We start from the raw sequence: 24502 nt of genomic DNA on the forward strand, positions 1-24502 counted from the left end.
CTGGGATCCTGGCACCCACCCTACTTTTTCTTCTTCTTCAAGTTCTCTCTCGCACGCACAAAGTGCACGCCCCTCGGCGTGCGTGATGATGTCACTCACAGAAGTGATGTCATCATGCAGGTGCGTGATGATGGCACTTCCGGGACTGGCATCACTGTGCGCGTGGGAGAAAGGGTGCTTGTGTCCCCTTTCTCCTGGCTGCCACCACTGCAGCTTGCTGGTGGCAGCAGCGACAGCAGTGGCACACTGTCGCCAGCACCACCTGCTGCCACCGCTACCGTGCTAGCGAAAGCAGCCTGCAGCGGCAAGAGCAAGCAGCAGCAGCTGGCGCTGGTGACAGCGAGCCGCTCTCGCTGCCGCTGCCGCTTGCTCTTGCCGCTGCAAGCTGCTTTCGTCAGTGCTGCGGCTCCCACATCATGAGAGCTAGCAGTGGTGGTGTAAGCAGGAGACGCTGGCAGCAGCGGTGGCATCGAGAGCGGCCTGCTTTCACCACCGCCGCCTGCTCTCACGGTGCGGGAGCACGCCCTCCCACCCAGGGGCTTGCCGCCCCCTTCCCCCGAGAAGGGGGCACCCCAGGGTGTGCGCCCCCCTGCCAAGTGGGTAAGTGGGAGCGGGGTGGGAAGGGGGGGATCAGGGGATCCCCCACCCCGGGTGGGGGAATGGCAACCCTAACGATCACAATTATAGGGAACTGCAACCCTATGGGGTTTGTTTTTTGCAAGATCCTTGTAGACTAATACTACATTTATTTGTAGTCTGCTTTGTAGCAGACTACTAATTCATTCATTTGTAGTCTGCTTTTGTTTGGTGTGCTCTACACTCAGGGACAAATTGACTATTAAAGCTACTTGGGAAAATCCCAGTGGGCTAATATCCCTCAGGCCACTAGTCCCAAGCTAGGGGTAAAACTCACTTCATGTGGGGTGGGCAAGAAGCTACTGCTAAGAGCCAGTGGTCTGAGTCCTGGATAGGGCAGGGACCAACAGCTCCCAGAAGAAGGCTGGTGCGAGAAGTCACTACTATGAATTGTAGCACTGCTGCAGCTTGCTCTTCCTCCTTTCCCTCTGTTGGATGATGGAGCCATGGGCAGACCAGGGAATGGGGCTCTTTACAGGGCCATGTTTGCCTCCCAGCCGCCTGCTTGTCTACACTACTAGCGGAACTTGACATTTTAAATCAGCTAGACTAACAATGTCTTTATCTGAAAATGGGCTGCCATTTCCACCCATCATTAGTAGAGTATAAATTACAACTTCTCGTATTTTCTGCTATACCCTTGTATATTTTGTCTTTTTGTTTGAAAATTTGAAGGAAGACCCTGTTTTATTTACATTAATGTATAGAACACAAGTGGTTTGTGTCAAATGGCAATTGAAGCGAGTTAATTTTTATCTGAAAAGTGAAGTGAAAAATATAATCAAAGGTGACAGTGAAGAAATCCAGAATTTTTTAAAGCTATGATTTAATAATAGTATGCCATCATTCTACCTGGTTCCTAAAATAAAAGCAAAACATGAGTTCATACTTTCAAACTCAGATCTTATGTATTTAAAATGTGATTTAAAAACATCAAACATTAAACTAAGATTGCCACATCAATTACAAACAAAAATACAGTTCATAGTTTGTAAGGACACTGAATCTAGTTGGACTTTAAGATGCTACTGTACCTGAATCCTGCTGTGCTATTATTAGACTGCCTCATGACAACCTTGCAGTGTAGTCCATTGTTGATATGCAGGTTGGAGCTGAACCTGAGGCTGAAAGAGCATAGTGTGTACAACAATCCCGATAGAATAGTCTGGTGTTCTTATCCCTGTATGGCAGACTGCTAGGGGGAGTACAGAGGGGTACTAAGGAGAGAGTGGTGTAAAATCACTTTGCAATGTACTCCAGTGTCATTCTCCCTTCACCACAGACTGGAGAAATGGTCGTATTAACCTCTATGCTTCATGATCTTCACCTGTCATAGTGGAGCTGAGATTGATAGTGGCTCTCTAATAAAGGCTACTAAACTGTCATATTGTTTATCTTTATTGGTGACACACATCACAGCACAGCATCAATCTCACTTTGCAAATATGAAGGGTACTCCATAATAGGTCAAGCAATAACAGTATCGATTTGGACAGGTACTTTCACTTTAATCTGCTTTGTGTATTTCTACAGTATACTTCCAGGCAAGATAATAGTACCTAACTTGCTGTGCCAATTAAACAATGTATTTGTTTGATTATAAATCTCATCAGTGAAATTGTGCATGACTCTGCAAAATTATTTGCTTCCAATAGGCCACTAAAGATCAATATGGATAGCATGTCTGTTTGCATTCATAATATCAATTGCTTCTTGAGTGTTTGCTGCAACTCGGATAGCATTTAAGGCATTCCTTAAGAGAACTAGCTTGCCTTAATTACATCTCTCGAGAAAACTGCGACACACAGGTTATACGATCAATAAATACTCTACAAAAAAGAGAACAAAGGAAAGGCGAAGACACAGGAAATACCCCACTAAACTCAGCGAACATCTGGCAGAGCTGCCCGGTGGCTCAAGACAATGCAATGCAGCTTACTTCAGAACTTCTAATACAATGCAGCCACCGCCCTTCTGTACAACAATCCGGATTTAAAATAGCGTTTTTAAAAAGGTGCCTCTTTGTTTTAGGAATTCCAGTGACAGAAAACAACAAACACAAAATGTATCTCCGGTTATAGCAATAATAAGTCGAGTTAAAGTATCCCCACCATTGCTCTGTCCTATTTCAACTCCATTCATATCGGTGTGAGCGCTTTTACCCTTCTGAACCGCGTAAAATGGAGATTCCCTAATCACCCCAGCAGCCGGGAAGCGCGCGCATCCGTCACTCTAGCCTCGTTCTCTCTATGGCTACACGGTCGCACGTGGACCTTACAGGACGACCCTACAGGAAGAAAGCCGCCGCCGCTGCCCTTCCTCCGCCGAGAGTTGAGAGCCTCGTTTCCCCTTGTGTGGGCTGCAGGGGGCGCTGTTCGAATTCCTTTCCTCGGTTCATTCTCGCCCGCGTCGCTCTCCTTACGCAAGAACGTTGTTGGGCGCGCGTTTGGCGCGGTGGCGGCCGCCGTAGCCCGCGCAGTGCCGCCTTTCTGCCCCACCCCCGTCTCTCTTTCGCGTTCGTCGTCGGGCTACTTCGCCTCCCCCCCCCACTGCCCCAATCGGCGTGACGCTCCCTGGAGGACTAGGCGGGATGTCGGGAGCGGGGCCGGTGGCTCAGGGGCTGAAGGAGGCGCTGGTGGAGACCCTGAACGGGATCCTGTGCCCGGTGCAGGGGGTGCGCGCCGCCGCTGAGGAGCAGGTGAAGGTTCTGGAGGTGACCGAGGGTGAGTGTGAGGGGAACCGGGAAGGAAAGGGGGATTTTGGCCTCCTGCGCCTCGGGGCGAAAGCCGGCTCGGAGTTGTTCATCATCCAACCCTGTTTCTATAAGGGGCGGGGAGACTTAAGCGAGCAGGACTAAGAGAGGAAAGCTCGCTTCTTACCCCAGTCATAGGATTCCTTTCGGGGGTTCACCACGTCTTCCTCCCCGCCGATGATCCCCAGGCTAACTTGCTTTTCCAAGTCGTGTTAGTCTCTCAGGAGGTACCGAAATATGACTTTGTTTCTCTTCCTTTCACCCATCTTGTAAGTCTTGACACTTTGGACTGTGCAATAAGGTTTGAGTCCGCTGTCTCCGGTCTTCAAACACTTGAAGACATCTTCCTTCTCCTGAGGGATATCTGAAGAAGGGAGCCCTGACTCTCGTGAAAGCTCATATCCCGAAAATCGTGTTGGTCTCTAAGGTGGACTCAAATCCTGCTGTTATACTGCAAACCAACACAGCTGCACACCTAAAACTATCCTCTTGGATTGTGCAGTTTCTGGTGCTTTGAGCTGGTGGGTTCCATAATGATAGAGGATGCTGGGCCCTCAATGTACTGCTGACAGGTTCCTGGTAAAGTGCCATATAGGGTTTCCGAGAGAGAAGGTATGCTGAAATGGGATTGAACTCCTCAGAGGAAATTTATTAAGTCTGGGTGGGTTGCATAACTCTGTAAATTAATGCGGAAAGGCAGTTTGGTGAGGATGGTCCTTAGTAAGCTGGTCGAATACAAATCATGGAATCAAATTAAGAAATTTAGATTTAATTTCTAAATGGCGACTCTTGCCCCTGATTTCAGACTTGCACAAATGCTAGTTTTGAGTGATGCTACAGCCACATCTTTTTCTTTCTCTGACCTTTCTCTTGAACCATTGTTATGCTTGGTCTTTGAGGTGTGGATTGCACAACTTCCTGTGTGGACTGGTGGAGACCAGCAGGGGCTGGAATACCCTGCATATCTGGAAATTGAAAGTATTGAAATTTCTTCGGTTACACTGTTTAGATATGCCCATTGAAATTCTCTATAAATGTATTGAATTCAGGAGTGTGGGACTGACATAGCAGTTCCATGTTTTGTCATCAGCGTAGGAAAATGCTTTCTTTGTTTACGTGATTGCATCTTGTTAGATGAGGTGAGCCTCGTCAATTCTTCACTGCAGTTGTTGAATCAGAAATACAAAGTTCCGTTTCAGCATGTATATTGGAATTGAGTATATGCACGCTTAAAAAGAAAGAATTTCCCTTTCATATTCCAAATGATGAAAAAAAAATACTTTACTCCCATTTATGTACTTGTAAGTAAGGAAGATCTGTTAATATGTTGTATAGTGGTTGGAGTAGTAAATTCAGATGTTAAACCAGACCTGGAAACTGAAACTTCCCTTCACATAAGCCATTCTTAAGCTGAGAGTAAAGAATTCTTATGATCTCACTTTGATAGCTTTAGAAGTAGTTCTTCTCACACTACACCATGATGCAATTATGTCATGCAAGTAGATGGACTATGTCATTTTTATGCAGAGCTTCTTCCAAGGCACTTAAGGCTTTGATTCTTCCTTTCCTGCTTTATCCTTACAACAACAGCTCTATGTGGTGCACATGAACAAATATGTGAAGCTGCCGTATACAGAGCCAGACTTTTGATCTATCAGGGTCAGTATTGTCTACTCTGACTGGCAGTGGCTCTTTACATCATCCTTTTTATTGAAGATGCCAGGGATTGAATCTGGGACTGTCTAGATCTGGTAGATACTCTCCCAGTGAGCTGTGGCTCCTCTCAGATTGATAACTGACGGACTCAAGATCACCTAGCACATTTCGTGGTAGAGTGGGGATTCATACCAGGATCTCTCAAATATGTGTCCAGCATCCTCACCACCATACCATACTGGCATAGCCTTCACCTCACTCCAGGTCATGACTTGCATAATGCTTCTCTGATGCTGTGCTACTTGTTTCAGGGGAGGCCCAGTTTTTTTATATCAGTTGTACTGTGTTGTGTTCTGTTTCTGTCTTGTTTGGCACCAAGGGCCATCCTTTGATGCCTCTACCCTAGTACCTCTTCTCAGTTGAAACTATTGCCTCTTGCTCAGTTTCCTAGGAGATACAAAGATACAGTTTCACTGAGGGTTTGCTCAGAAAGGCAGAAATCTTATGTGTAGAGGATTGGTTGCTTTTTTGGACATTCCAGTAACTATGGACAAAAGAATTATGTGGATTCCTGGGAAGGGCTCACAAACTGTGAAAGGGTTGTTTAAGGATAACTTTTCACATAAAAACAAGTTTTTAAGGACTTAGAAACAAAATGATGAAGTGAAATACATATGCATTCTTTGGAATTTATATTGCTTCAGATGTTATCCTCAGGTTGCCTAGGAAAGCAGTGCAGACTTTTTGAAGAGCTTTCTAAGACAGACTTCCCTCACATGCCTTTTCCTAACAGTGGTACCCTTGGCTTGCAGAGTGTTAGAAGGGTGAGTTGGGAGTCCCTGTCAGCCTGGAAGGGCCTCTGTGTTTATTAAGGATTGGTCATACTCAGAACTCATCTTACTTTTATTTCTAATGCTAACTCTCTTAGAAGAGCGCTGAGACTATAAAAGGAAGAAGATAAGACTCTTCTTTTTTTTTTCTTCCTCCTGCACACCAAGCAAGTGGCTTTTTTCAGGTATTAGTCTGGCAAGCCAATCTATAGCCATAGAACATCACAAGTAACTCTGTTAGCAGAGCAGCAACTTCAACTGTATCTAAGATCAGTACCTCAGTAGAGGAACATTGCAGAGCATCTACATGTGCTTCAACCTGCACATTACAAAAAATTTGTTACCTCAGCTGACCCAATCTTTAGCTGAAGAGTATTGCAACAGGTAGTACACTCAGATGTCAGCCTTCCCACCCACTGTTGGAAATGTTACTTTTGAACATCCTGTGCTCAGATGCCTGCAGAGTGAGAAAGGTATGTGAAAACGTTCCTTCTAGGCTGAGAAAGAAAAGGCATCCTTACCCAGAGGAAGAATCGTTAGATGGTTGATCAACTGTAATTAAGCTTTTATTCCTTCAGTGCCTTTTCTTATATGTTGTTACTTACAGGTTCCTTCACTGTTTTTTGTTTACCTAACTGTTGTTTTCCAGTATAGTTAGGAAGTCAAAAGAAAATTTTCCACAGTTTAGGGAAACACTCAAACTCAAGAGCAGGGTAACTGACTGGAGACAGGAAACTGACAGGTGTCCTGCCTTCATGACTATGTGGTGGGAATCAGTCATGCTAAGATGCCGTCTTTTCTTCAGAGTAGAGGAAATTATATGGTTCCAGTATTCTTTTCTCCTGGCGGTCTTGTCTCCTAGGATTGTCCCTATGGCAACAGTGAACTTTCTCTGTGTTAAGTCCATTTCTCTGGAATGAGGAGTGAATGTAAAGCTGGCCTTTACTTGTTGCAGTGTAAGACTGTTTTATTCCAGAGGGCATTTGGTAGTGGGTAAACACTTTTTGGCAGATTTGGCTACATTTTTAACTGTACTGTTTTTATCTTGGTGATGGGTGGTAATAATGTTTTTGTGCCTTTGCAGCTCTTGCTGATTTGATAGTTACCTTCAGCCTGAGGAGATAAGCCAGGATATAAATATTTTAAATAACATAAAATAGGAATAAACTTGCTTCACACTTTCAGTTAGCATTGCCAATTCTGGGTTGAGAAATTCCTAGAGATTTGTGGGTGAAGCCCGGGGAGGGTGGGGTTTGGGAGAGAATGGACCTCAGCGGGATATAATGACATCGAGGCCACCATCCAAAGCAGCCATTTTCTTCGGGGGAACCAGTCTCTGTAGTATGAAGATTAATTGTAATTTCAGGAGATTGGCAACCTACAGCACACTCCCACTACAGCACGCACACACCCTCCCCAACTACAGAGCCAACAAATCCTGACATGTTTCTGACTGAGCTATGCAAAGTGTCCAAGCCATGTAGATGCTCCCAGCTCTAGGAGAAACTAGTTAGAGCTGGTAGTAGCCATGAGAAGTATATTGCTGTTCAATCCAGGAGAATATATTGCAGACTGGGGGAAATTGAAACAGTATCTAGAAAAAAATGGGATGTGAAAGGAGGACTGTGGCAGTTTGAGAATTATTAACACGTGATTTTATAAAGGGGAGAGAGAAGTAACTTTACCATTAATGGGAAATTTAGTTATTAATCAATCTGAGCTAATATTAGTATTAAGAAGAATGTATTAAAAATAGATAGGTTAAACAGCGAGACGTAGATTGGATATATTAGTAAATTGGAGATATAGAAGAATTTGAATATGCTTAGAATAAGTGATACAATATATATAAGATTTAGAAAAATTATAGTTAAGAGTAATTTAAATAATAAGATGGGCTAAGGGTTGGAAAGCTGTTGGAAGTCTATAAGGAGGGGGGAAAGGGGGGTTGATATAATTTAGGTAAGATGGGGAATTTGTGTAATATTTTATGTACTCACCAATAAAAAATTTTTTTTTTAAAAAAAAGAAGAAGTATATTGCTGTTCAGAAGATCTGAGAATAGTGCTATTAAACCATAACTGAGGTTTGCTCATTCTAGGAGTGGCTGCATGAGGAGCTTGAGAACACGTCACATTTCTTGTTTTAGTAGCAAGCCCAAGCTGTGTTCCATGAGGTAATGTCATAGTGTGGACCCTGGGTCACTGTGAAGTATTCTGATCTGATTGGCCTTATTTCCCTCTCATGGAGCCCTCAGATTCATTTAGATGTGTCTTGATAGATGATCTGATTCTTGTGGGTTGTACTTTTTACTGTGCAAAATTGTGTTAAGCTGAAACTGAAGATATAGGCAAATTGACACTAGTTTACCCTAGAAGATACCCACACATCATTTCCTAATCCAAGAGCTCATAATTAGAGGTGTGTGATTTGGGTTTCCGATTTCGGATAAATCCCCAAATAGGACCCGATTTGTAAATATTTGGGATTTCTGAATCGGGCCCAGCATACTGGCCCCTATTCAGAAAGACCAAATCAAAGCTTCCTGAAGCAATTTTGGTCGCTTTGGGGCGCTTTCAACCCCCCCGGCTGGATCCAGCTGTCTGGAGGAGGAGGATCTCCCCTTCCAGCCAGCTGAAATTTAAGGGGCCCTTTCCACATTTCAGTTGGAACCCCCTCCTCCCCTGCCCATCGGGTGAAATAAGTGATGGGGCAGGAAGTTTCAGTATGCTCCAAATCTTCACGGAGCATACGGAAGCAGGGCAATAAGTGGTTTCTGAAGCATCTTGCTTCAGATTCAGAAAACCGAATCTTTCTGTCCCTGCACATCCCTACTTGTAAGTATACTGTAATAGTTGAATAAAACAGGAGCCCCATGGCATCTTAATCACTAACAAAGTTTATTCTAGCATAAACCTTTGGAAGGCAGCACTCATTTCATCAGATGTACAGGAGAGTAAATTCATGAAGCTGAAGGGAGGGATGTTACAGAGAGAAGCCAGTTTAAAACAAGATCCAGCCCCAAAGAGTAGTCGTCATGGGTGTGAGATACTCCCAACTGTTGTTAAGCAAAATATGACCTAGTAGAGGATGAAAAGAGATAAGCCGTACTGTATGAATTTACAGAGTTATAGGTTGAAGTGATTTGCAAGGGGTGGAATATGCAAGATATGAACTTGTATAGTGAGGAATTCCAGATCCCTGTTATGCTCCGTAGGCTGCCTCCCCTCCCCAAGTCTGGGATTCTTAACTCTCTATAGAAAAGAGTCCAGCAGCACCTTTAAAACTAACCAACTTTACTGTAGCATAAGCTTTCGAGAATCACAATTCTTCAGATGCAAGTCTGCATCTGAAGAAGAGAACTGTGATTCTCGAAAGCTTATGCTACAGTAAAGTTGGTTAGTCTTAAAGGTGCTACTGGACTCTTTTCTATTTTGCTACTACAGACTAACACAGCTAACTCCTCTGGATCTATTAACTCTCTATAGGTCCTAATATTTATATATCCCACCTGTTCCATATCCTAAACTTCATCTGAGCCTCTGTTACTTATTATATCTGCTTATCTCATTTCATCCTTCTCTAAGTTTTACATTTATCTACCTAACAAGAGTTTGGAGTGTCTTACACCCAGGCTGATGACTGCTTGGATTGGATTTTGTTTTGAAGTGGCCTCACTTTGTAAAATTCCCCCTCCCTGTTTCTGCTTTGTATGTAAATTGTCCTGATGGATTAACGTTCCTTTTTGTATGCAGTGAGCTCTGACTCATAAAACCTTGTGCTGCTATCATTGTATTAGTCTTGATTCTTGTTTTATTCTGTTAGTACAGACAAAGAGAGCTACCCAACTGGAATTGCTATAATAGCTGTAATCCTAAAGACAGCCAGATGACTTTGTGATGAATGTAAAGGGAATGATGTTATAGGAGGTATTTAAAGGGAATGATAAGGGAATGATGTTATAGGAGGTATTGAACTTCCCCAGTCACTTAGGTTTGAAACCTTGGCTATTTCTGGATCTTCCAGTTTGCAGCCAGGATCTACTTAAGTTGGATGTTAGCTGAGAAAGCTGAGGGGTGTGTGTGTGGAAAATGGTCCTAAACCTTGAATAATAAACTTGAAATTAGGCTACCACAAGGCATTAATTTTATGTAGGATTGACTTTGGAGACTATTCAGAAGCTTTGGCTCGGATAGCATGTAACATCTCCATTCTTCATAGAGTATTTGGCTAATATCAGTGTGTTAAACTGATCTCTGTAGACTAGCAACCATTTTATCCCTTATGTTTCTTTGAAGTCACTTGATACTGTTTAAGTGACTATTTGAGTAACAAGGACATGCTGAGATTTCCATAGTCTTGCACTCTTACCAGTGTCCAAGCCAGTGTCTCCTCCCACCTGCCAAAGTGCTATAAGGCTGCTTGCTCTCTAGATGGCTTTTAATGACTGTGTGTAGTATAATAGTTATTAACTATACCATGCAGTATTTTAAGGATATTTTATTAGTTTTATTAAGTTGGTCATGAAGCCCTTAACACTGGCTAGAAATCTAAATAAATATATAATGCTTCCCATTGGAATGTGCTGAGGATGGAACAACACAGGCTGTAAAGAGAGAGGGTGTTGTTGAGAGGGGCAACAGTGTTGCTATGGCAATATCCTACACACCATTTGTGGATGCAGTTTGCATTCCCTGCACAGAGTTAAATTCACCTCTCCTTACCTGGTGCCATCAGAAAGCAGTAATATGCCAAGAGGTTTAAACAGTATTATGAGTTTTGATAGGGGAGGTGCTGAAAGGGAATGAGCTGATCTCACTTGCATTTCTGACTCATTTAAATAGAATAATGTGAAATCTGGCTGCTTCTATTCTTTCATCATTTAACATCTGAAGAGAATCTCTGTTGAACTGAAATAACAAGAATAACTGAATAACAAAATAAGACTTCATCTAATATATATGATGAATTCAGCTTGGTTTGAAAGACAGTTTGTTCTGCTGCCCACAGGTGCAAGAGACTATATTTATAAGCCTGGCTGCCATGTATTAATTTTTAAAGTACTTACTAAATACACTTAATTTTCTCAGTAGTCCTCACAAGAGCCCTGTAAGGTGGACCATTATTTTTCATGTCGCAGATGGATGTTGAGGCTGAAAAATGGCTTGCCTAATACTACCTAGTGAATTTGTGGCTGAGCAATAGATTACTGGTTCACATTCTTAATAATTGTATTACACCAGCTCTCAAAATCAAGGAGGGGGAATTCTGCCAGGTAATAGACTACAGAGAACTTTAAAACACTGACTTCAGTCTTCTTTGCTCAGTTAGAATTTCAACAGTTCACCTGTGCAGGCTTGAGATCTCTTAAGGCATAACTAATGTATGGTGGGTATTTCCCAAGAGTATTTCCTTTTACTTTATACATTTAAAACCTAAGTAATACCTTTTTGGGTTGACTGAAGGTCCACTTAGTCTAGTATTACTTACAAGAATCTCAGCAGCCAACAGGTACCAGAAATCAATGTTGGCCCATGTTCTGTTCTCTGCTGGGTCTGCTTTTGACAGATATATGAAGCTAGAGTCTTCGTTGATATGCAGTGAAGTTACAGTGCTTGGTGTGACTTAAAAACAAACTATGGAAACAATGTCAGATCGTCGTCATTCTTCTGTGCAGCCCCACATTGGGACTGTGCAGGCGCAGGCCAGCCACGGAAAAGATTTTTCTAGCTTTTAGAGATGTGAAGGGGACGCTCGGATCCACCGCGCATGCGCGCCGGTGTTCCCTCCAATTTTGAATGTATATATATCCGAGCGTCCCCAGCATTCCCTCAGTTCCTTTTTCGCCGCCGTTCGAAAAGGTTCTTATTCAAGCGTTACTTGTTCTCTCAGCGTCTCTTCGGAGTTTGTTCGTCGTGGATTGTGCTGTACGATATTTTCTTGTATTCCATCTCGTGGGAAATATCATTCCTAGATGTCTCAGACAGCTTTATTTAAGAAATGTCTGAAGTGCAGCACGAAGATGACCCATTCGGATGGCCATGAGCTTTGTCTCATCTGCCTGGGCGAGGGGCATATTGTGGAGCGTTGTGCGGTGTGTATGGCCTTTACCCCAAAAGTGAGAAGCGATCGGAAGGCCAGGTTGCGGGCTTTCCTGTGGGATGCCAACCTTCTCCCCCCCCAAACCATCGGGTTCATCGGGAGACAAGCCCCGCTCCGCCGCTCCTTCGCCGGCACCATCTCGGAAATCGCCGGAGCTGCTCCCCTCGTCCGGAAGGCCAATCTGACTCCGGTTCCGTGGATTGACCTTCTAGCCGGAAGGCTAAGAAGCGTTCCTTGTCAAAGCCGTCATCGAAGCCATCGTTGAAAACTTCGGCCGCCGAGGCTTCTTCGGAGCCCCCGCCTAAGAAGGCCAAGGCCAAGTCGAAAACCAAGGGTCGTGCCCCATCTCCGACCCCGACTGTGCGACCCAGTTCGCCATCCAGGCCGGTTCTGATTGACGATGATGTGGTGAGTCTCCATAACCCGTCGCCTCCTTGTACGCCTCCTCCAGCACTATCGGAGGACTACGTACCATTCCCACCTCTCTTGGAGCCGTATCAGTCGTTTGAACGTTCCCTGCCATCCGCTCCAGCGCCATCTGAGGTCTCCGTTTCGATGCAGCCTGCCCCATCGGTTCCGGCGCCGTTCCACTGGCCTGCTCAGATGCCCGCCCCTCTACCTCCTTGGCAACCTGTCCCTGGACTAGGGAACATGACCACCTGGCAGGATTTTGTGGCTTGGTTTCAGCAATCCGTTCCCTTCCTGCAACATCCATCGGCTCCACTGTCTTCTGCTCCGGTTCAATCAGCCATGCAACCTGCACCTGCTCCTCCTGCGGCTAGAGTGCAACTGCATCCCTCAGTTCCCGGTCCTTGTCCATCGGTTCCGGCGGGACGTCCGGCTTCGGTTCCGATGCAGACCCCGGCGGAATTTTCAGACTCCAAGGATGAAGAAGGCCTAGCATCCCTGTCCGATTACTCCTCGGATGTGGCTTCTGACCCTTCCCCGGATGATACCGTAAGGGAGCTCCGTTCGTCGTCCCCAAATGACGACTACAGAATGTTTGCCGAGCAGATGGTCCGGATAGCCACTGCGCTGGAGATAGATGTTGCTTCCACGACCTCCAAGCCTAAAAGCAAGCTGCTGGAGGCGTTGTATTCGGGATCCCCCGCCTCGGTGGCGTTCCCTCCTGTGGAGGACTTTGTAGATAATGCTCTTGCGCTCTGGCAGACCCCAGCATCCCTGCCACCAACGGCAAAGAAGGTCGAAAGGTACTATCGTCTGAAACAGGAGGACTGTCCGTACCTTTTCACTCACCCTAAGTCCTCTTCCATCGTGGCGGAGGAAGGTCAGGCACGGTTCCGATACGGTTCCTCTTCGGCTCTGGCAGACCGGGAGGCCAGGAAGCTGGATGGCATGGGCAGGAAGCTTTACTCATCCGCTTCTTTAGGATTCCGCATAGCAAATTTCCAAGCTATAATGGGGTCCTACAATTTATTTTTATGGAAAAGGCTGTCCTCTTATCTCTCCGACCTCCCGGAGGATCGTCGCCACTGGTCAAGGCCCTCCAGGCTGAGGCTATGAAGCTGTCGAAGCAACAGATGACAGCGGGCAAGGATGCCACCGACTCTGCAGCGCGAGCAATGGCGACTTTGGTGGTCTTGCGTCGGCACGCCTGGCTGCGGTCCACGGCCCTGCCACCAGAGAAAAAGGCGAAGGTGGAGGATTTTCCGTTTGAGGGACCCCAGCTCTTCTCAGAAAAGACAGATGAGTCCCTCTCACTGATGAAGAAGAACCAGCAAACAGCCAAGTCCCTGGGAGTCGCTCCTTCAGCTCAGCCGTCGGGGCCGAGGTATCGTTACGGTCGGTTCCAATCCTACCAGACCCCATACCAACCATACCAACAGCGTCAGGGGCGATTCTTCTCGAGCCAGTCGTATGGCCACCGATCCTACCCGACTCAGCAGCGCCATTCTTCCAGGCGCTCCGGCCGGTCCAAGGGGAGGCAGCAGCCCCCCTCACCTAAACCCTTGACATCTGTGCAGAAGCCTCCTGTCTTCTGACTAGGCCTGGACGCTCCCCAGTTGGCCTCCAAGGACACTGTTGTTACTGCCCATTTCTTGGACAGGCTTCGGCCTTTTTTGCCCTGTTGGCGTCTTATTACCTCTGACGCTTGGGTCCTGTCTATTGTGGCCCATGGTTACAAATTGTTGTTTTCTGATGCACCTCCTCTTTCGCCCCCTCCCCGTTGTTCTTCATGTTGGAATGTTGTTTTACATAATAATGTTACGGAATTGGTGAACAAGGGTGCTGTTCGGGTGGTCAATGTCGCTACTTCCCCTTGGGGATTCTATTCGAGATACTTTCTCGTAGATAAGAAAGACGGAGGATTTCGGCCCATTTTAGACCTCAGGGGCCTTAACAGCTATTTAAAGGTTGAGAAATTTTGGATGCTGACCTTAACAAGGGTCATGGAGCTCCTGGAGGCGGGCATCTGGTTAGCTATTTTAGACTTGAAAGATGCTTACTTCCACATCTCCATCTTTGAAGGCCACAGAAGGTATCTGTGGTTTGTCTATGGGGGTTCTGTATATGAATATACAATATTGCCCTTTGGGCTGGCCTCGGCACCCAGGGTTTTCACAAAGTGCATGGCCACTGTGGTGGCGTATCTAAAGTCCAGGGGATGCTTTATCTACCCCTACTTGGATGACTGGCTCCTGGTGGGGCCCTCAGCTGACTCTCTCCGGGACCATATTGCCCTCACCTTGTCCGTACTAGCTAGGTTGGGCTTGGTGGTGAATTGGGACAAGTCTGTCTTATCTCTGGGCTCAGCCATTAGATTTATAGGGGTCCATTTTGACTCGCCACGGGGGAGGGCCTACTTACCCCCGGCTCGGTTGGACAGGCTTTCCTCCCTAGCCCGTCATTTCGTGCACAACCGTTTCCAAACTGCCCTCTTGATTCAAACATTGCTAGGCCTTATGGCCTCCTCCACAGGGGTGGTCTTTTTCGCATGCCTTCATATGAGGCCTCTGCAAAACTGGTTCGTCCGGAGGTTCAACCCCCTCACTATGGGCCAGTATCAGAAGTTCTCCATCCCCAGGGTGGTACAGCGGTCCTTAACCTGGTGGACTGTCCCTTTCTTAGCAGAGGTCACCGTCTTTACTGACGCCTCCAACTTGGGGTGGGGAGGGCGCTGTGGGCAGCTGTCAGCCCAAGGCATCTGGTCCCCGACTGAAGCAAACATGCACATTAACCTCTTAGAGCTTAGAGCGATCCGTTACTCCCTTGCTTCTTTTGCAGATGTCATTCGGAACAAGAGGGTTCAGGTCCTGTTGGACAATACCACGGCCTGCTACTATCTCAACAAGCAGGGAGGAATGGTCTCGCTCAAGCTCTGCAGGGAAGCTGCAACTCTCTGGAAATGGGCCATTATCAACAACATCCTTCCCAGGGCCGTTCACATTGCCGGGGAGCTCAACACTGCGGCAGACACGCTGACCAGGGTGCTTTTGCCTCAGCACGAGTGGTCCCTCAACAGGGTTTACCTCCACCGAGTCTTTCGCGAATGGGGTACTCCACTCATCGACCTCTTCGCCACAGCCCACAACAAGCGGGCCCCGCTGTTCTGCTCCCGGGCCGGGATTGGCCATCATTTGCTGGGGGATGCCTTTCAGATACCCTGGTCCCCAGGGCTCTTTTATGCCTTCCCGCCCTTCCCGCTCATGCACAAGGTCCTCTCCAGGGTCAGGGACTTCAACACCCACTGTATCCTGATTGCCCCTCGGTGGCCTCGTCAGGATTGGTTCCCTCTCTTACTCTCCCTTTCGCAGGGAAGATGCCTAGCGCTGCCACCTGCCCCGGACCTACTGGTCAGGGAGGGGGTCAGGCACCACAATGTGGCGGTTCTGAGCCTGGCTGCCTGGCTCCTATGGGCCCCGGGATAGGCCTCTCCTCAAATGTTCTTAAGGTTATTCTAAATGCCCGGAAACTATCAACCAGGCTGTCCTACCAGAGGAAGTGGTCACGTTTTTCCAGGTGGTTGACCCCTAAGGGGGTTTCTCCCTTTGATTGTCCCTTGCCTATCATTCTGGACTACCTCCTGGACTTGTGCTCGCAGGGTCTTGCCTTCTCGAGCATTAAGGTACACATGGCTGCTATCTCTGCTTTCCATGAGCAGATTGATGGGAAGACCATTTTTACACACTGGCTTTCCAAGCAGTTCCTGAAGGGCCTATTCAAGACCTTCCCTCCTAGGGCCCCTCCGATTCCTCAGTGGAGTCTGTCCCTGGTACTCTCCTAACTGATGCTCCGGCCCTTTGAGCCCCTATCCACCTGTCCCTTGCCTTTACTCACACAAAAGGTAGCCTTTCTGGTGGCAGTCACGTCTTCTAAACGGGTAGGGGAGCCATCTGCTCTGAGGTGTGACCCCCCCTTCCTGCAGTTTTTCCCTGGTACGGTCATGCTCCACACTAGCATGGAATTTCTGCCCAAGGTGGTCTCCAAATTTCACCTGCAGCAAAAGGTGGTCCTCCCTTCCTTTTTTCCGACACCCTCGTCCTCAGGGGAACGGACGCTACACACCTTGGATGTGAAACGTGCTTTATTGTTTTATTTACATCGCACCAAATGTTTTAGGAAATCTCCTGCTCTGTTTTTGTGTTACTCTGGCCCTCACATGGGCTCGCCTGCTTCTGCCCAATCCATCTCTCGTTGGATTGTGTCTACAATTAAACTTTGTTATCAGCAAGCTGGAGTCCAGTGCCCCTTGTTGGTTACCGCTCATTCTACTCGAGCGCAAGCTGCTTCTGCTGCCTTCCTGCAAGGAGTGCCGCTCCGGGACGTCTGTCAAGCCGCAACGTGGTCCACTGCAGACACTTTCATCAAACATTATTCTGTGGACGTGAATGCATGGCGTGAATCAGCTGTTGGCACGGCTGTCCTGCATTCTTTGTTCAAGTAGACACTCACACCCGCCCCCATTGGGGAGATGCTAGTTATTCTCCCAATGTGGGGCTGCACAGAAGGACGAAGACGATAAACAGGGTTTCTCACCTGTAACTGTTGATCATCGAGTCTCTTCTGTGCAGACACACATTCCCTCCCACCTGCCCCGCTGTGAGTGCTTGGTTGACTAAGTTGGTTCTCCGGCGCCTGCGCAGTCCCAATGTGTGTCTGCACAGAAGAGACTCGACGATCAACAGTTACAGGTGAGAAACCCTGTTTTTCTCATTAGTAATACACATTTGGCTTGTTATAGAAGTTTGTTGCTTTTACTATGATAACATAATTATTTGACCTTAACTATAAATGAAGTTATAATTTTAGAGCCTTCTTTTAGATGTGCACCTAAGACAGTTTAAGTATACCAAATGTCTTAACAGATAGTATCAAATTTGTTGCCTACAAGTGTGCTTTTTAAGATGGGGACCTGGTTGCTTTTCTCAGTTAAATGCACACGCAATGGCACACCCAAAGTGGCTGCTGTATAATAGGTGAAGTTGTTTTTCTTGTTGGTGGAAAAGAAAAAAATTCAAGGACAATTTTGGTTTGTTTTAAAGGGCATAAGATATAGAAGGTTATTCTTAATGATATTGCTATGCACTTACTATGGGCTGCATCCTGTTCTGGGTGCAGTGAAAAGCACTTCTGTCAGTGGACTTCTGTCTTTACACATCTTCTGTTTCTTTGTGAAGATAGTAGCATTCACTGGTTGAATGTATCTATTTGTATTTTCTGGAATTAATGGTGCTTTTTTTTTTTGGTAAAGATCTTGGTGGTTATTTTCAAACAAGTCAGTAGGGTCTTGTATCTATAACCAAGAAAAATTGGTTTGGGAGATGGTTTCGCATTTTGTAACTACTGTATGTACATTCTATTTAGAATGCATAGTGAGGTGTTGATGCTGGTAATATTGTGGGATATTGAGTCATACATCATAGTCCTCTGCTAAACCCATTGTGTCCCTATTTGTGTCTGATTAAGTGTGCCAGTGAAAAGTTTCCAGGTACAGGTTGGCTTGTAGACCAGCTAATCGGACAGTCTGATAGCAGGCAATGGTCAAGAAAGATAGATTTACCTGTTATTAAGAACTGTGAACTGTACTGCCCTCACCTATGATTATTGTGTAATCTAGGGTTATATCTACAGTCACATAATGATTCCATTAACTTGGAAGCTGACAGAGGAAAATGCTTTCTAATTCTTACCTGAGGTTTTCTGGATCTTTTCCAGTATAGCCTAAACATGGTTCTTCTGCGAAGGGAGAGCCCTCGGGAGATCAAGACTAAGTCCTGAGCATGTGGTGTTCACTGAACCTAGCTGATGGCGCCTACTCTCAAGTAAAGGCCAGTTGTGCAGTTTGTTTGTTTATTAATGATCTTGGCTTTGATTCTACAAGTAGCTTGAGATGATTAAAGTATGTGTCAGTTTTAACTTCCTGAATGAGTCCTAGTAAGGGGAACTTTAATGTTTCTTTTTGTAATCATGCTTCTGCAAGAAATAGTGACCCATAAGGAGCATTTGAAGGAAGAAAATGGAAGGCTTTTGAATTGCGTTCTTTATATTGCACCTCATCAGCTTTATACACTGTGCTTCGTTTGTTGTATTTCTAATTAAGTGAAGTAGAGAGGTTCATGAGAAGAATATAAATATGAGTTTAGCAAGAAAGTACTCATTTTTGACTGATTATACTAACTGGCAGTTCAGTTCCATTATAGCTCCAAATGGACAAATCTGCAACATTTTGCCATAATAATTTGCTAGTTGAAATTTGGCTCATATTTTTGTGGAATTTGACCCCTAAAATGATTGAGTTATACCACCAGTTCAGTTAAAGCAACAGTGTAATCAACAACTAACTCTTAATTGAATTAATGTGTAATTACCATGTGGATTAAATAGAAAATGCTTGAAAAAATATGAAAACATGATATTGACAAGAAGTAAATCTTGTCTGATTGCCGAGATTGTCTTGTGACATAAGGATGACAACTCTTTCCAAAATATATAGGACCCAAGTCATTGGGCTATAAATTGGTGGTTTGAATTATGTCCAAAACTTTCTATAAAGCTAGGGAGGCCCACCTGGCATCGACCAGGGCCAGGGCTTTTTCAGTCCTGGCCACAGCCTGGTAGAACACTCTGTCCAATGAGACCAGGGCCCGGAGAGATTTATTAGCTTTTCGCCATGCCTGTAAGACAGAGTTGTTCCGCCAGGCATGTGGTTGATGCCGGGCAGTGCCCTCTAGCCGGGGGAGTACCGATATGCCCCCCCTACTAGTGACACCTCCATCTCTCATATTTCCCTGCCAAAATACTCTGGAGATGGCTAAAAGGTGGTCATCTAGATTGTGTGCTGCTGTGTTTACATATATACATATACATATATCCGCCCTGAGCCTGCTGATGTGGGGAGGGTGGAATATAAATTGAATATAAATAAAAATAAAATAAATGTGGACAGTGGAGCATTAGGAGCTTATAAAGTAGACTACATGTTCTATACTATGTACAGTTTTAGAACTGTCTTCAACACTGCATAGAGTATTGTGCAATAATTAAATAAAGGCTGTGATGTCTTGAATAACATTTGCTAGGTCTGAATTGAATGGTAATAGAGGACGTTGCTTCTGGGTGCTAAGTGTGCAATTGGAACACCAGGGAAAGGCGAACTCTAACATTGAGGGAATGGAAACATTTGTCAGATTCACAGGGTATACCAGCTGTCATTACATTAGCACTGTCTGTGGATTCAGCTTTAGTTATCTTACCTGGTTCTGTTCTCTTACTGTAAGAAGGCACTGAATAAGAACAAATAACTCAAAGCGAGGATCAAATGGAAAGGATTGTGTAGGGTGTTCGTGAACTGGAAGCATCTTACTCTAGACCTTGCCCTGTGAATTTAAGTGCAAGTGTTCAAGACAAACTTGTGGGACTTCAGAGGATGTGTTAAAGTGATGAAAATATGTTCCCTCATCATCCTTTTGCAAAAGTGCACACTACTCTGTGTAAACTGAAAGGCATTTTTACTATCTTAGGAGGCTGTATTACTATATTAATGGTGGAAAGTATTTTCCATTCAAATTTAACTTAATATTCTTTTTAACATAGTGTTCACCCCTTTTATCTCTGTACCTCATTGCGTGCTCTCTTCTGTCTGCACTGCCCCAGCTCTTTTAGCATCCCTTTTATTCCCTTTTTTTGCTCTTTCCTTGACCTACCAGGTTCTCTGCACCCCATTTTTCCTCCCTATTCCCAATAGCATGCTCCCTTCTCTCTGCACTACCCTAGCTGTTTTGGCATCCCTTTCTTGTATCCCCTTGGTTTTATCTGCTCTTCCCTTCCTCGCCATCTTTTATTTCTCCTATCTGCCTTCAGTGGCAGTAACTCCCAAAGCTTTCACTTTTCCAGCAGCTCACACACTAAAGGAGTGGGGGCAGGTCAACTGTACAGCATACCTGTTTGGCTGCAGCAAGCTGGGAAAGCAGATGCATCATGCACTTGGGGATCCATGGAAAGGAAGAGCAGTGTGGATATTTCTTTTGTTTTTACCCCACTTCAGTGCATTTTGATAGGCCTTACATATTCTCATAAAGAGATGGCAAATGGCTGCAAATGATGTGTATTTGGAATTCTTGCAGGTGGAAAGTCAGAGAAGGGGCTGCAGTTGCCTGTAGGCCTGCTTTTGCATATTCTTGATGGGGATATAGGCTGCTTAAATCACCCCTTGAGTGCTGCCTGCTACAAGCCTTGAAGTGAACCAGCTTTCACCCTAAATTTGATATCTGTCTTTGTAACATAATGTTCTGCTATTCATGCTTTTTGCTCCTGATGCAGTTAATCACACTTCCTCATTGACCACTTTTTTATTTAGGTTTCATGCCGTTGACAACACTTAAAATATAATACTGGCCATGACAAACTTTCTAAACTTGATCAGTATGATAAGAATCACAGAACAATTTATGTACCAATTTACTTGGTGCTAACTTAAAATACCAAGCGTTAGTAATGACAGCAGGAATTATAGGGGAGGGGAGGGCAGAGAGAGGTTGTATGATTGCACTATGTTGAGCTTGAAAATACATCTTTTTGGCTGTAGAGACAGTCTTGAAAAGAATAAGAATCTTCTAAACAATAAGAAACCAGATTGGAGTGCTATTCAACTTGTCGCTATCTCTTGAGACTGTCAATGGAGGTTTTGTCTCTAAGAAATATTGTATCCTTTTGTTCCTTCTTTAATTACTACTTTATTAATATCAAAAAAATTGCAAATAATAAAATTAGTAAGACTGTTTTATTGGGCTTGGTGACAGAGAAGTTGTAGAGGTAAGGGCATTAGGATATGTTACTGCAGGAGAATACTAATATAATCAAGGTAATGGCATTGATCTTTAAAGCCCTATATGAGTTGAGGTCATCATAACTTAAGGACTGCCCAATTTCTTATAAATCTACTTGACCACTTCAGTCGTCTTTGAAAGCCCTGCTTCAGGTGCCCTTGGCAGCTGAGGCTAGACAGGTGGGAACCTGAGAAAGGGCCTTCTCTCTCTTCCCAGGGAATCTCATATGTCTTCCTCTGTCATTGTCTTCCCCCTGAGGGGTGAAGACTTTTTTGTTTTGTTTGGCATTCCCTCACTAACTTTTATTAGCCTTCCTCTCCATTTGTGTGATTTTATGAGTTTAAATAAAACATAATATAAACACACACACATTCTTTTTAATCTCTCAAATGTTTTAGTGTTTGCTGCCTTGGGGACCCTGAATTGAATGGAAAGGTGCTTTAAATAAATAAATTGCTAGCACTGGAAGGATGAGCAACAGTCTGATACTTTTCTTCTCCTATATGCATATTTGTTCAGAAATACCTTCAAATAAATATATGTAGGATTGCAACTGAAGTCTCAGTTTATCATTTGCTTAGTGACTGTGAGTTCCCAATTTTCTGGTTTGGTTGAAATATCTTTAAACATTAGATTTTTCTTTGCTCTCTTTATGCTTTATTTTTTGCTGTAACAATAATTTTTGTAAACTATGCTAAACCACTGGTGTCTTGGATTTCTGTAGATATTAACCTATAAGACTTCCTTTCTTTTTATAAATAAACATTATCGATTACTAAATTGAAAAATAATTTTTTCCATACACATTTTTTCAGTTAGTTGAGGGATGTTGTAATGTAGGACGAAGTATTGAGAATGAGTTTCACTATATCGTGATTTTTTGTGTACTTTCATTATGATCATTTACAATGGCTTATCTGGTTTTTTTTTTCCTTTCAGAATTTGGAGTTCACTTGGCAGAATTAACTGTAGATCCTCAAGGAGCACTGGCCATTCGTCAGGTGACTTTTTCTCAATTGCAGTGACAGAAGAAATTAAAATAATAGCTTGGGTCATAGAATAGTCTCATATTTTCTTTACAAAGGTCTGGTCAACTAATTTAGTGCAGAGACTGCACGCTCTCTTGAGTTACAAGCTTTTAAGAGGCCAGGTTGTTGCTATGAGCCACTAGATGTCAAGACACTATCAAGTTTATAAGGTTCCTCAGTCATTGGCTCTAGTGTAGCAGAACAAATTTTTGATTTTTTTGTTGCCATAAATTGAAGCATTTGAGAGTAATATGGGTGCTCCTAGTGACATTTCTTAACTCAAGGGTGAACTTATAACTTTGAGAAGATTGCATAAGCTGATGATAACAATAACAACAACAACAACATTCGATTTATATACTGCTCTTCAGGACACCTTAATGCCCACTCAGAGCAGTTTACAAAGTATGTTATTATTATCCTCATGACAATTATCCTGTTAGGTGGGTGGGGCTGAGAGAGCTCCTAGAAGCTGTGACTGACCCAAGGTCACTCAGCTGGCTTTAAGTGAAGGAGTGGGGAATCAAACCTGGTTCTCCAGAATAGAGTCCCGTGCTTCTAACTACTACACCAAACTGAACTTTTAGTAGACTGGTTTTGGTTTGAGGTAAGAAATGCCACAAAATCCTAGCTCCCACATTTTCAGAGATAGCATCTATTAAATTTCCCTGTGAAAGTTGCTTCTGAACTTGATTTTTCTGTAACTTTTGAGAGTTTTGTTCATCATATGACCTATTAAGAAGTAAAAGAATATTTGAAATGAATCCTGAATGTGGGCACTTTTTTCTTCTCTCTTATCTCTATCCACAGCTTGCATCTGTGATTTTGAAACAGTATGTAGAAACCCATTGGTGTTCCCAGTCAGACAAGTTTAGACCTCCTGAGACTACAGAAAGGGTAATTCTTACTTTTAATACTTGATTTCATGCTGTCTCAGTTTAGAAGCTACTTTTATCTGCTTGCTTTCCCAAGCAAACTGTATTTAAACAGGCTTGGCTCTAAACTTTGTTTTCTGATAGTGAACTACTCTTCCATTGGTGGAGGAACAGAGGGCAATTTTTGCTGATTTCCTCCTGCTGCTGCAGACCATCATGTTGCTCTGAGTGCAATTCTTGGGGGTCCCCTGGCATTTGGGTGGGTGTGTGCAGTGGGTGAGGGGAGGCAAAGTTTTGCTTCTCTTTCTGAATTCTGCTTGTACAACTTTGGATCCAAGCCATAGCATTTTCTTTTTGGAATCTATTACTAGGGGTGTGCATGAATCTGAGAAAAAAAATTGGAATTGATTCTCTAATTTGGTTCAGGTGTTTCTGAAAAATTCGGCCATTGTTTTCTGTGGGAAAATCACTCTGGGAGCTATCTGATGGTTTGGGTGAAAATGACCCCTCCAACCCACTAGATAGCTCCCAGAGTGATTTTCCCATAGAAAACAATGGCCAAATTTTGTCGATTTTTTTTTAATTCAGTAAAAATTCAGGATACCCAATTTTTTTTATTTGGAATACTTGGATTTTACTGAATCAGACAGATTTCAATATTTTAATCCGAACTCTGATCCAAACTGGACACCCATATCTATTTGTATGTGATTGGAGCTCCTAGCATTTGCCGATAGAATACTGTAATGCACTGAAGTGTTTCTTGATAAGGATGTCTTCTACCCTATCTCTTTCTCCACAGGCAAAAGCTGCTATTAGGGAACTACTTCCAAATGGATTGAGAGAATCAATTAGCAAAGTGCGCTCAAGTGTTGCCTATGCGGTTTCAGCAATAGCTCATTGGGATTGGCCTGAAGCATGGCCTGAACTCTTCAATCTGTTGATGGAAATGCTGGTTAGTGGAGATCTAAATGCAGTACATGGAGCTATGCGAGTCTTAACAGGTATTTGTATAGTAGAGCCTTAATTGACCAGTTTTCATTTAACATGAGCTTGACTCTGGACCTCCAATTTTTTGATAGATTATCTGGCCTCTCTACTTGTTCTTTCCCCTAGAAGTTGCGCAGCTCATGCTTCAGTTTGGAATGTAGAAATAGTTATGGGCTCTCCATTCCTACATTGTACAAGATTATGGAATCTTTATAGTGTTGTAATAATTTGGATGTAGTGATGAATGGGATCACAGTTCGTTCTGCAACAAATGGTTCTCTTAAGCCCTTTTCTTGTTAGGTATTATTATTATGCATCTTGGTGGTTCATTTTTTGGCAGTGGGTA

At 44.2% G+C, this 24502-nt stretch overlaps 1 protein-coding gene across 1 annotated transcript in view; it reads left to right on the plus strand.

The window, feature by feature from the left end:
* Window positions 1–3082: 3082 nt before the first annotated feature.
* The window catches only part of IPO9 (importin 9), a 61972-nt gene continuing 40552 nt past the window's right edge, over window positions 3083–24502 (plus strand). Inside the window, exons 1-4 of the mRNA XM_054980741.1 lie at window positions 3083–3359; window positions 22203–22264; window positions 23102–23188; window positions 23969–24170. Of these exons, the coding sequence (XP_054836716.1) occupies window positions 3227–3359; window positions 22203–22264; window positions 23102–23188; window positions 23969–24170 (484 nt within the window). The 5' untranslated portion in view covers window positions 3083–3226. The remainder of the gene's footprint in view (window positions 3360–22202; window positions 22265–23101; window positions 23189–23968; window positions 24171–24502) is intronic.

Source organism: Eublepharis macularius, chromosome 5 (assembly GCF_028583425.1).
Source record: "Eublepharis macularius isolate TG4126 chromosome 5, MPM_Emac_v1.0, whole genome shotgun sequence".
In the NCBI taxonomy this organism is placed as follows: Eukaryota; Metazoa; Chordata; class Lepidosauria; order Squamata; family Eublepharidae; genus Eublepharis; species Eublepharis macularius.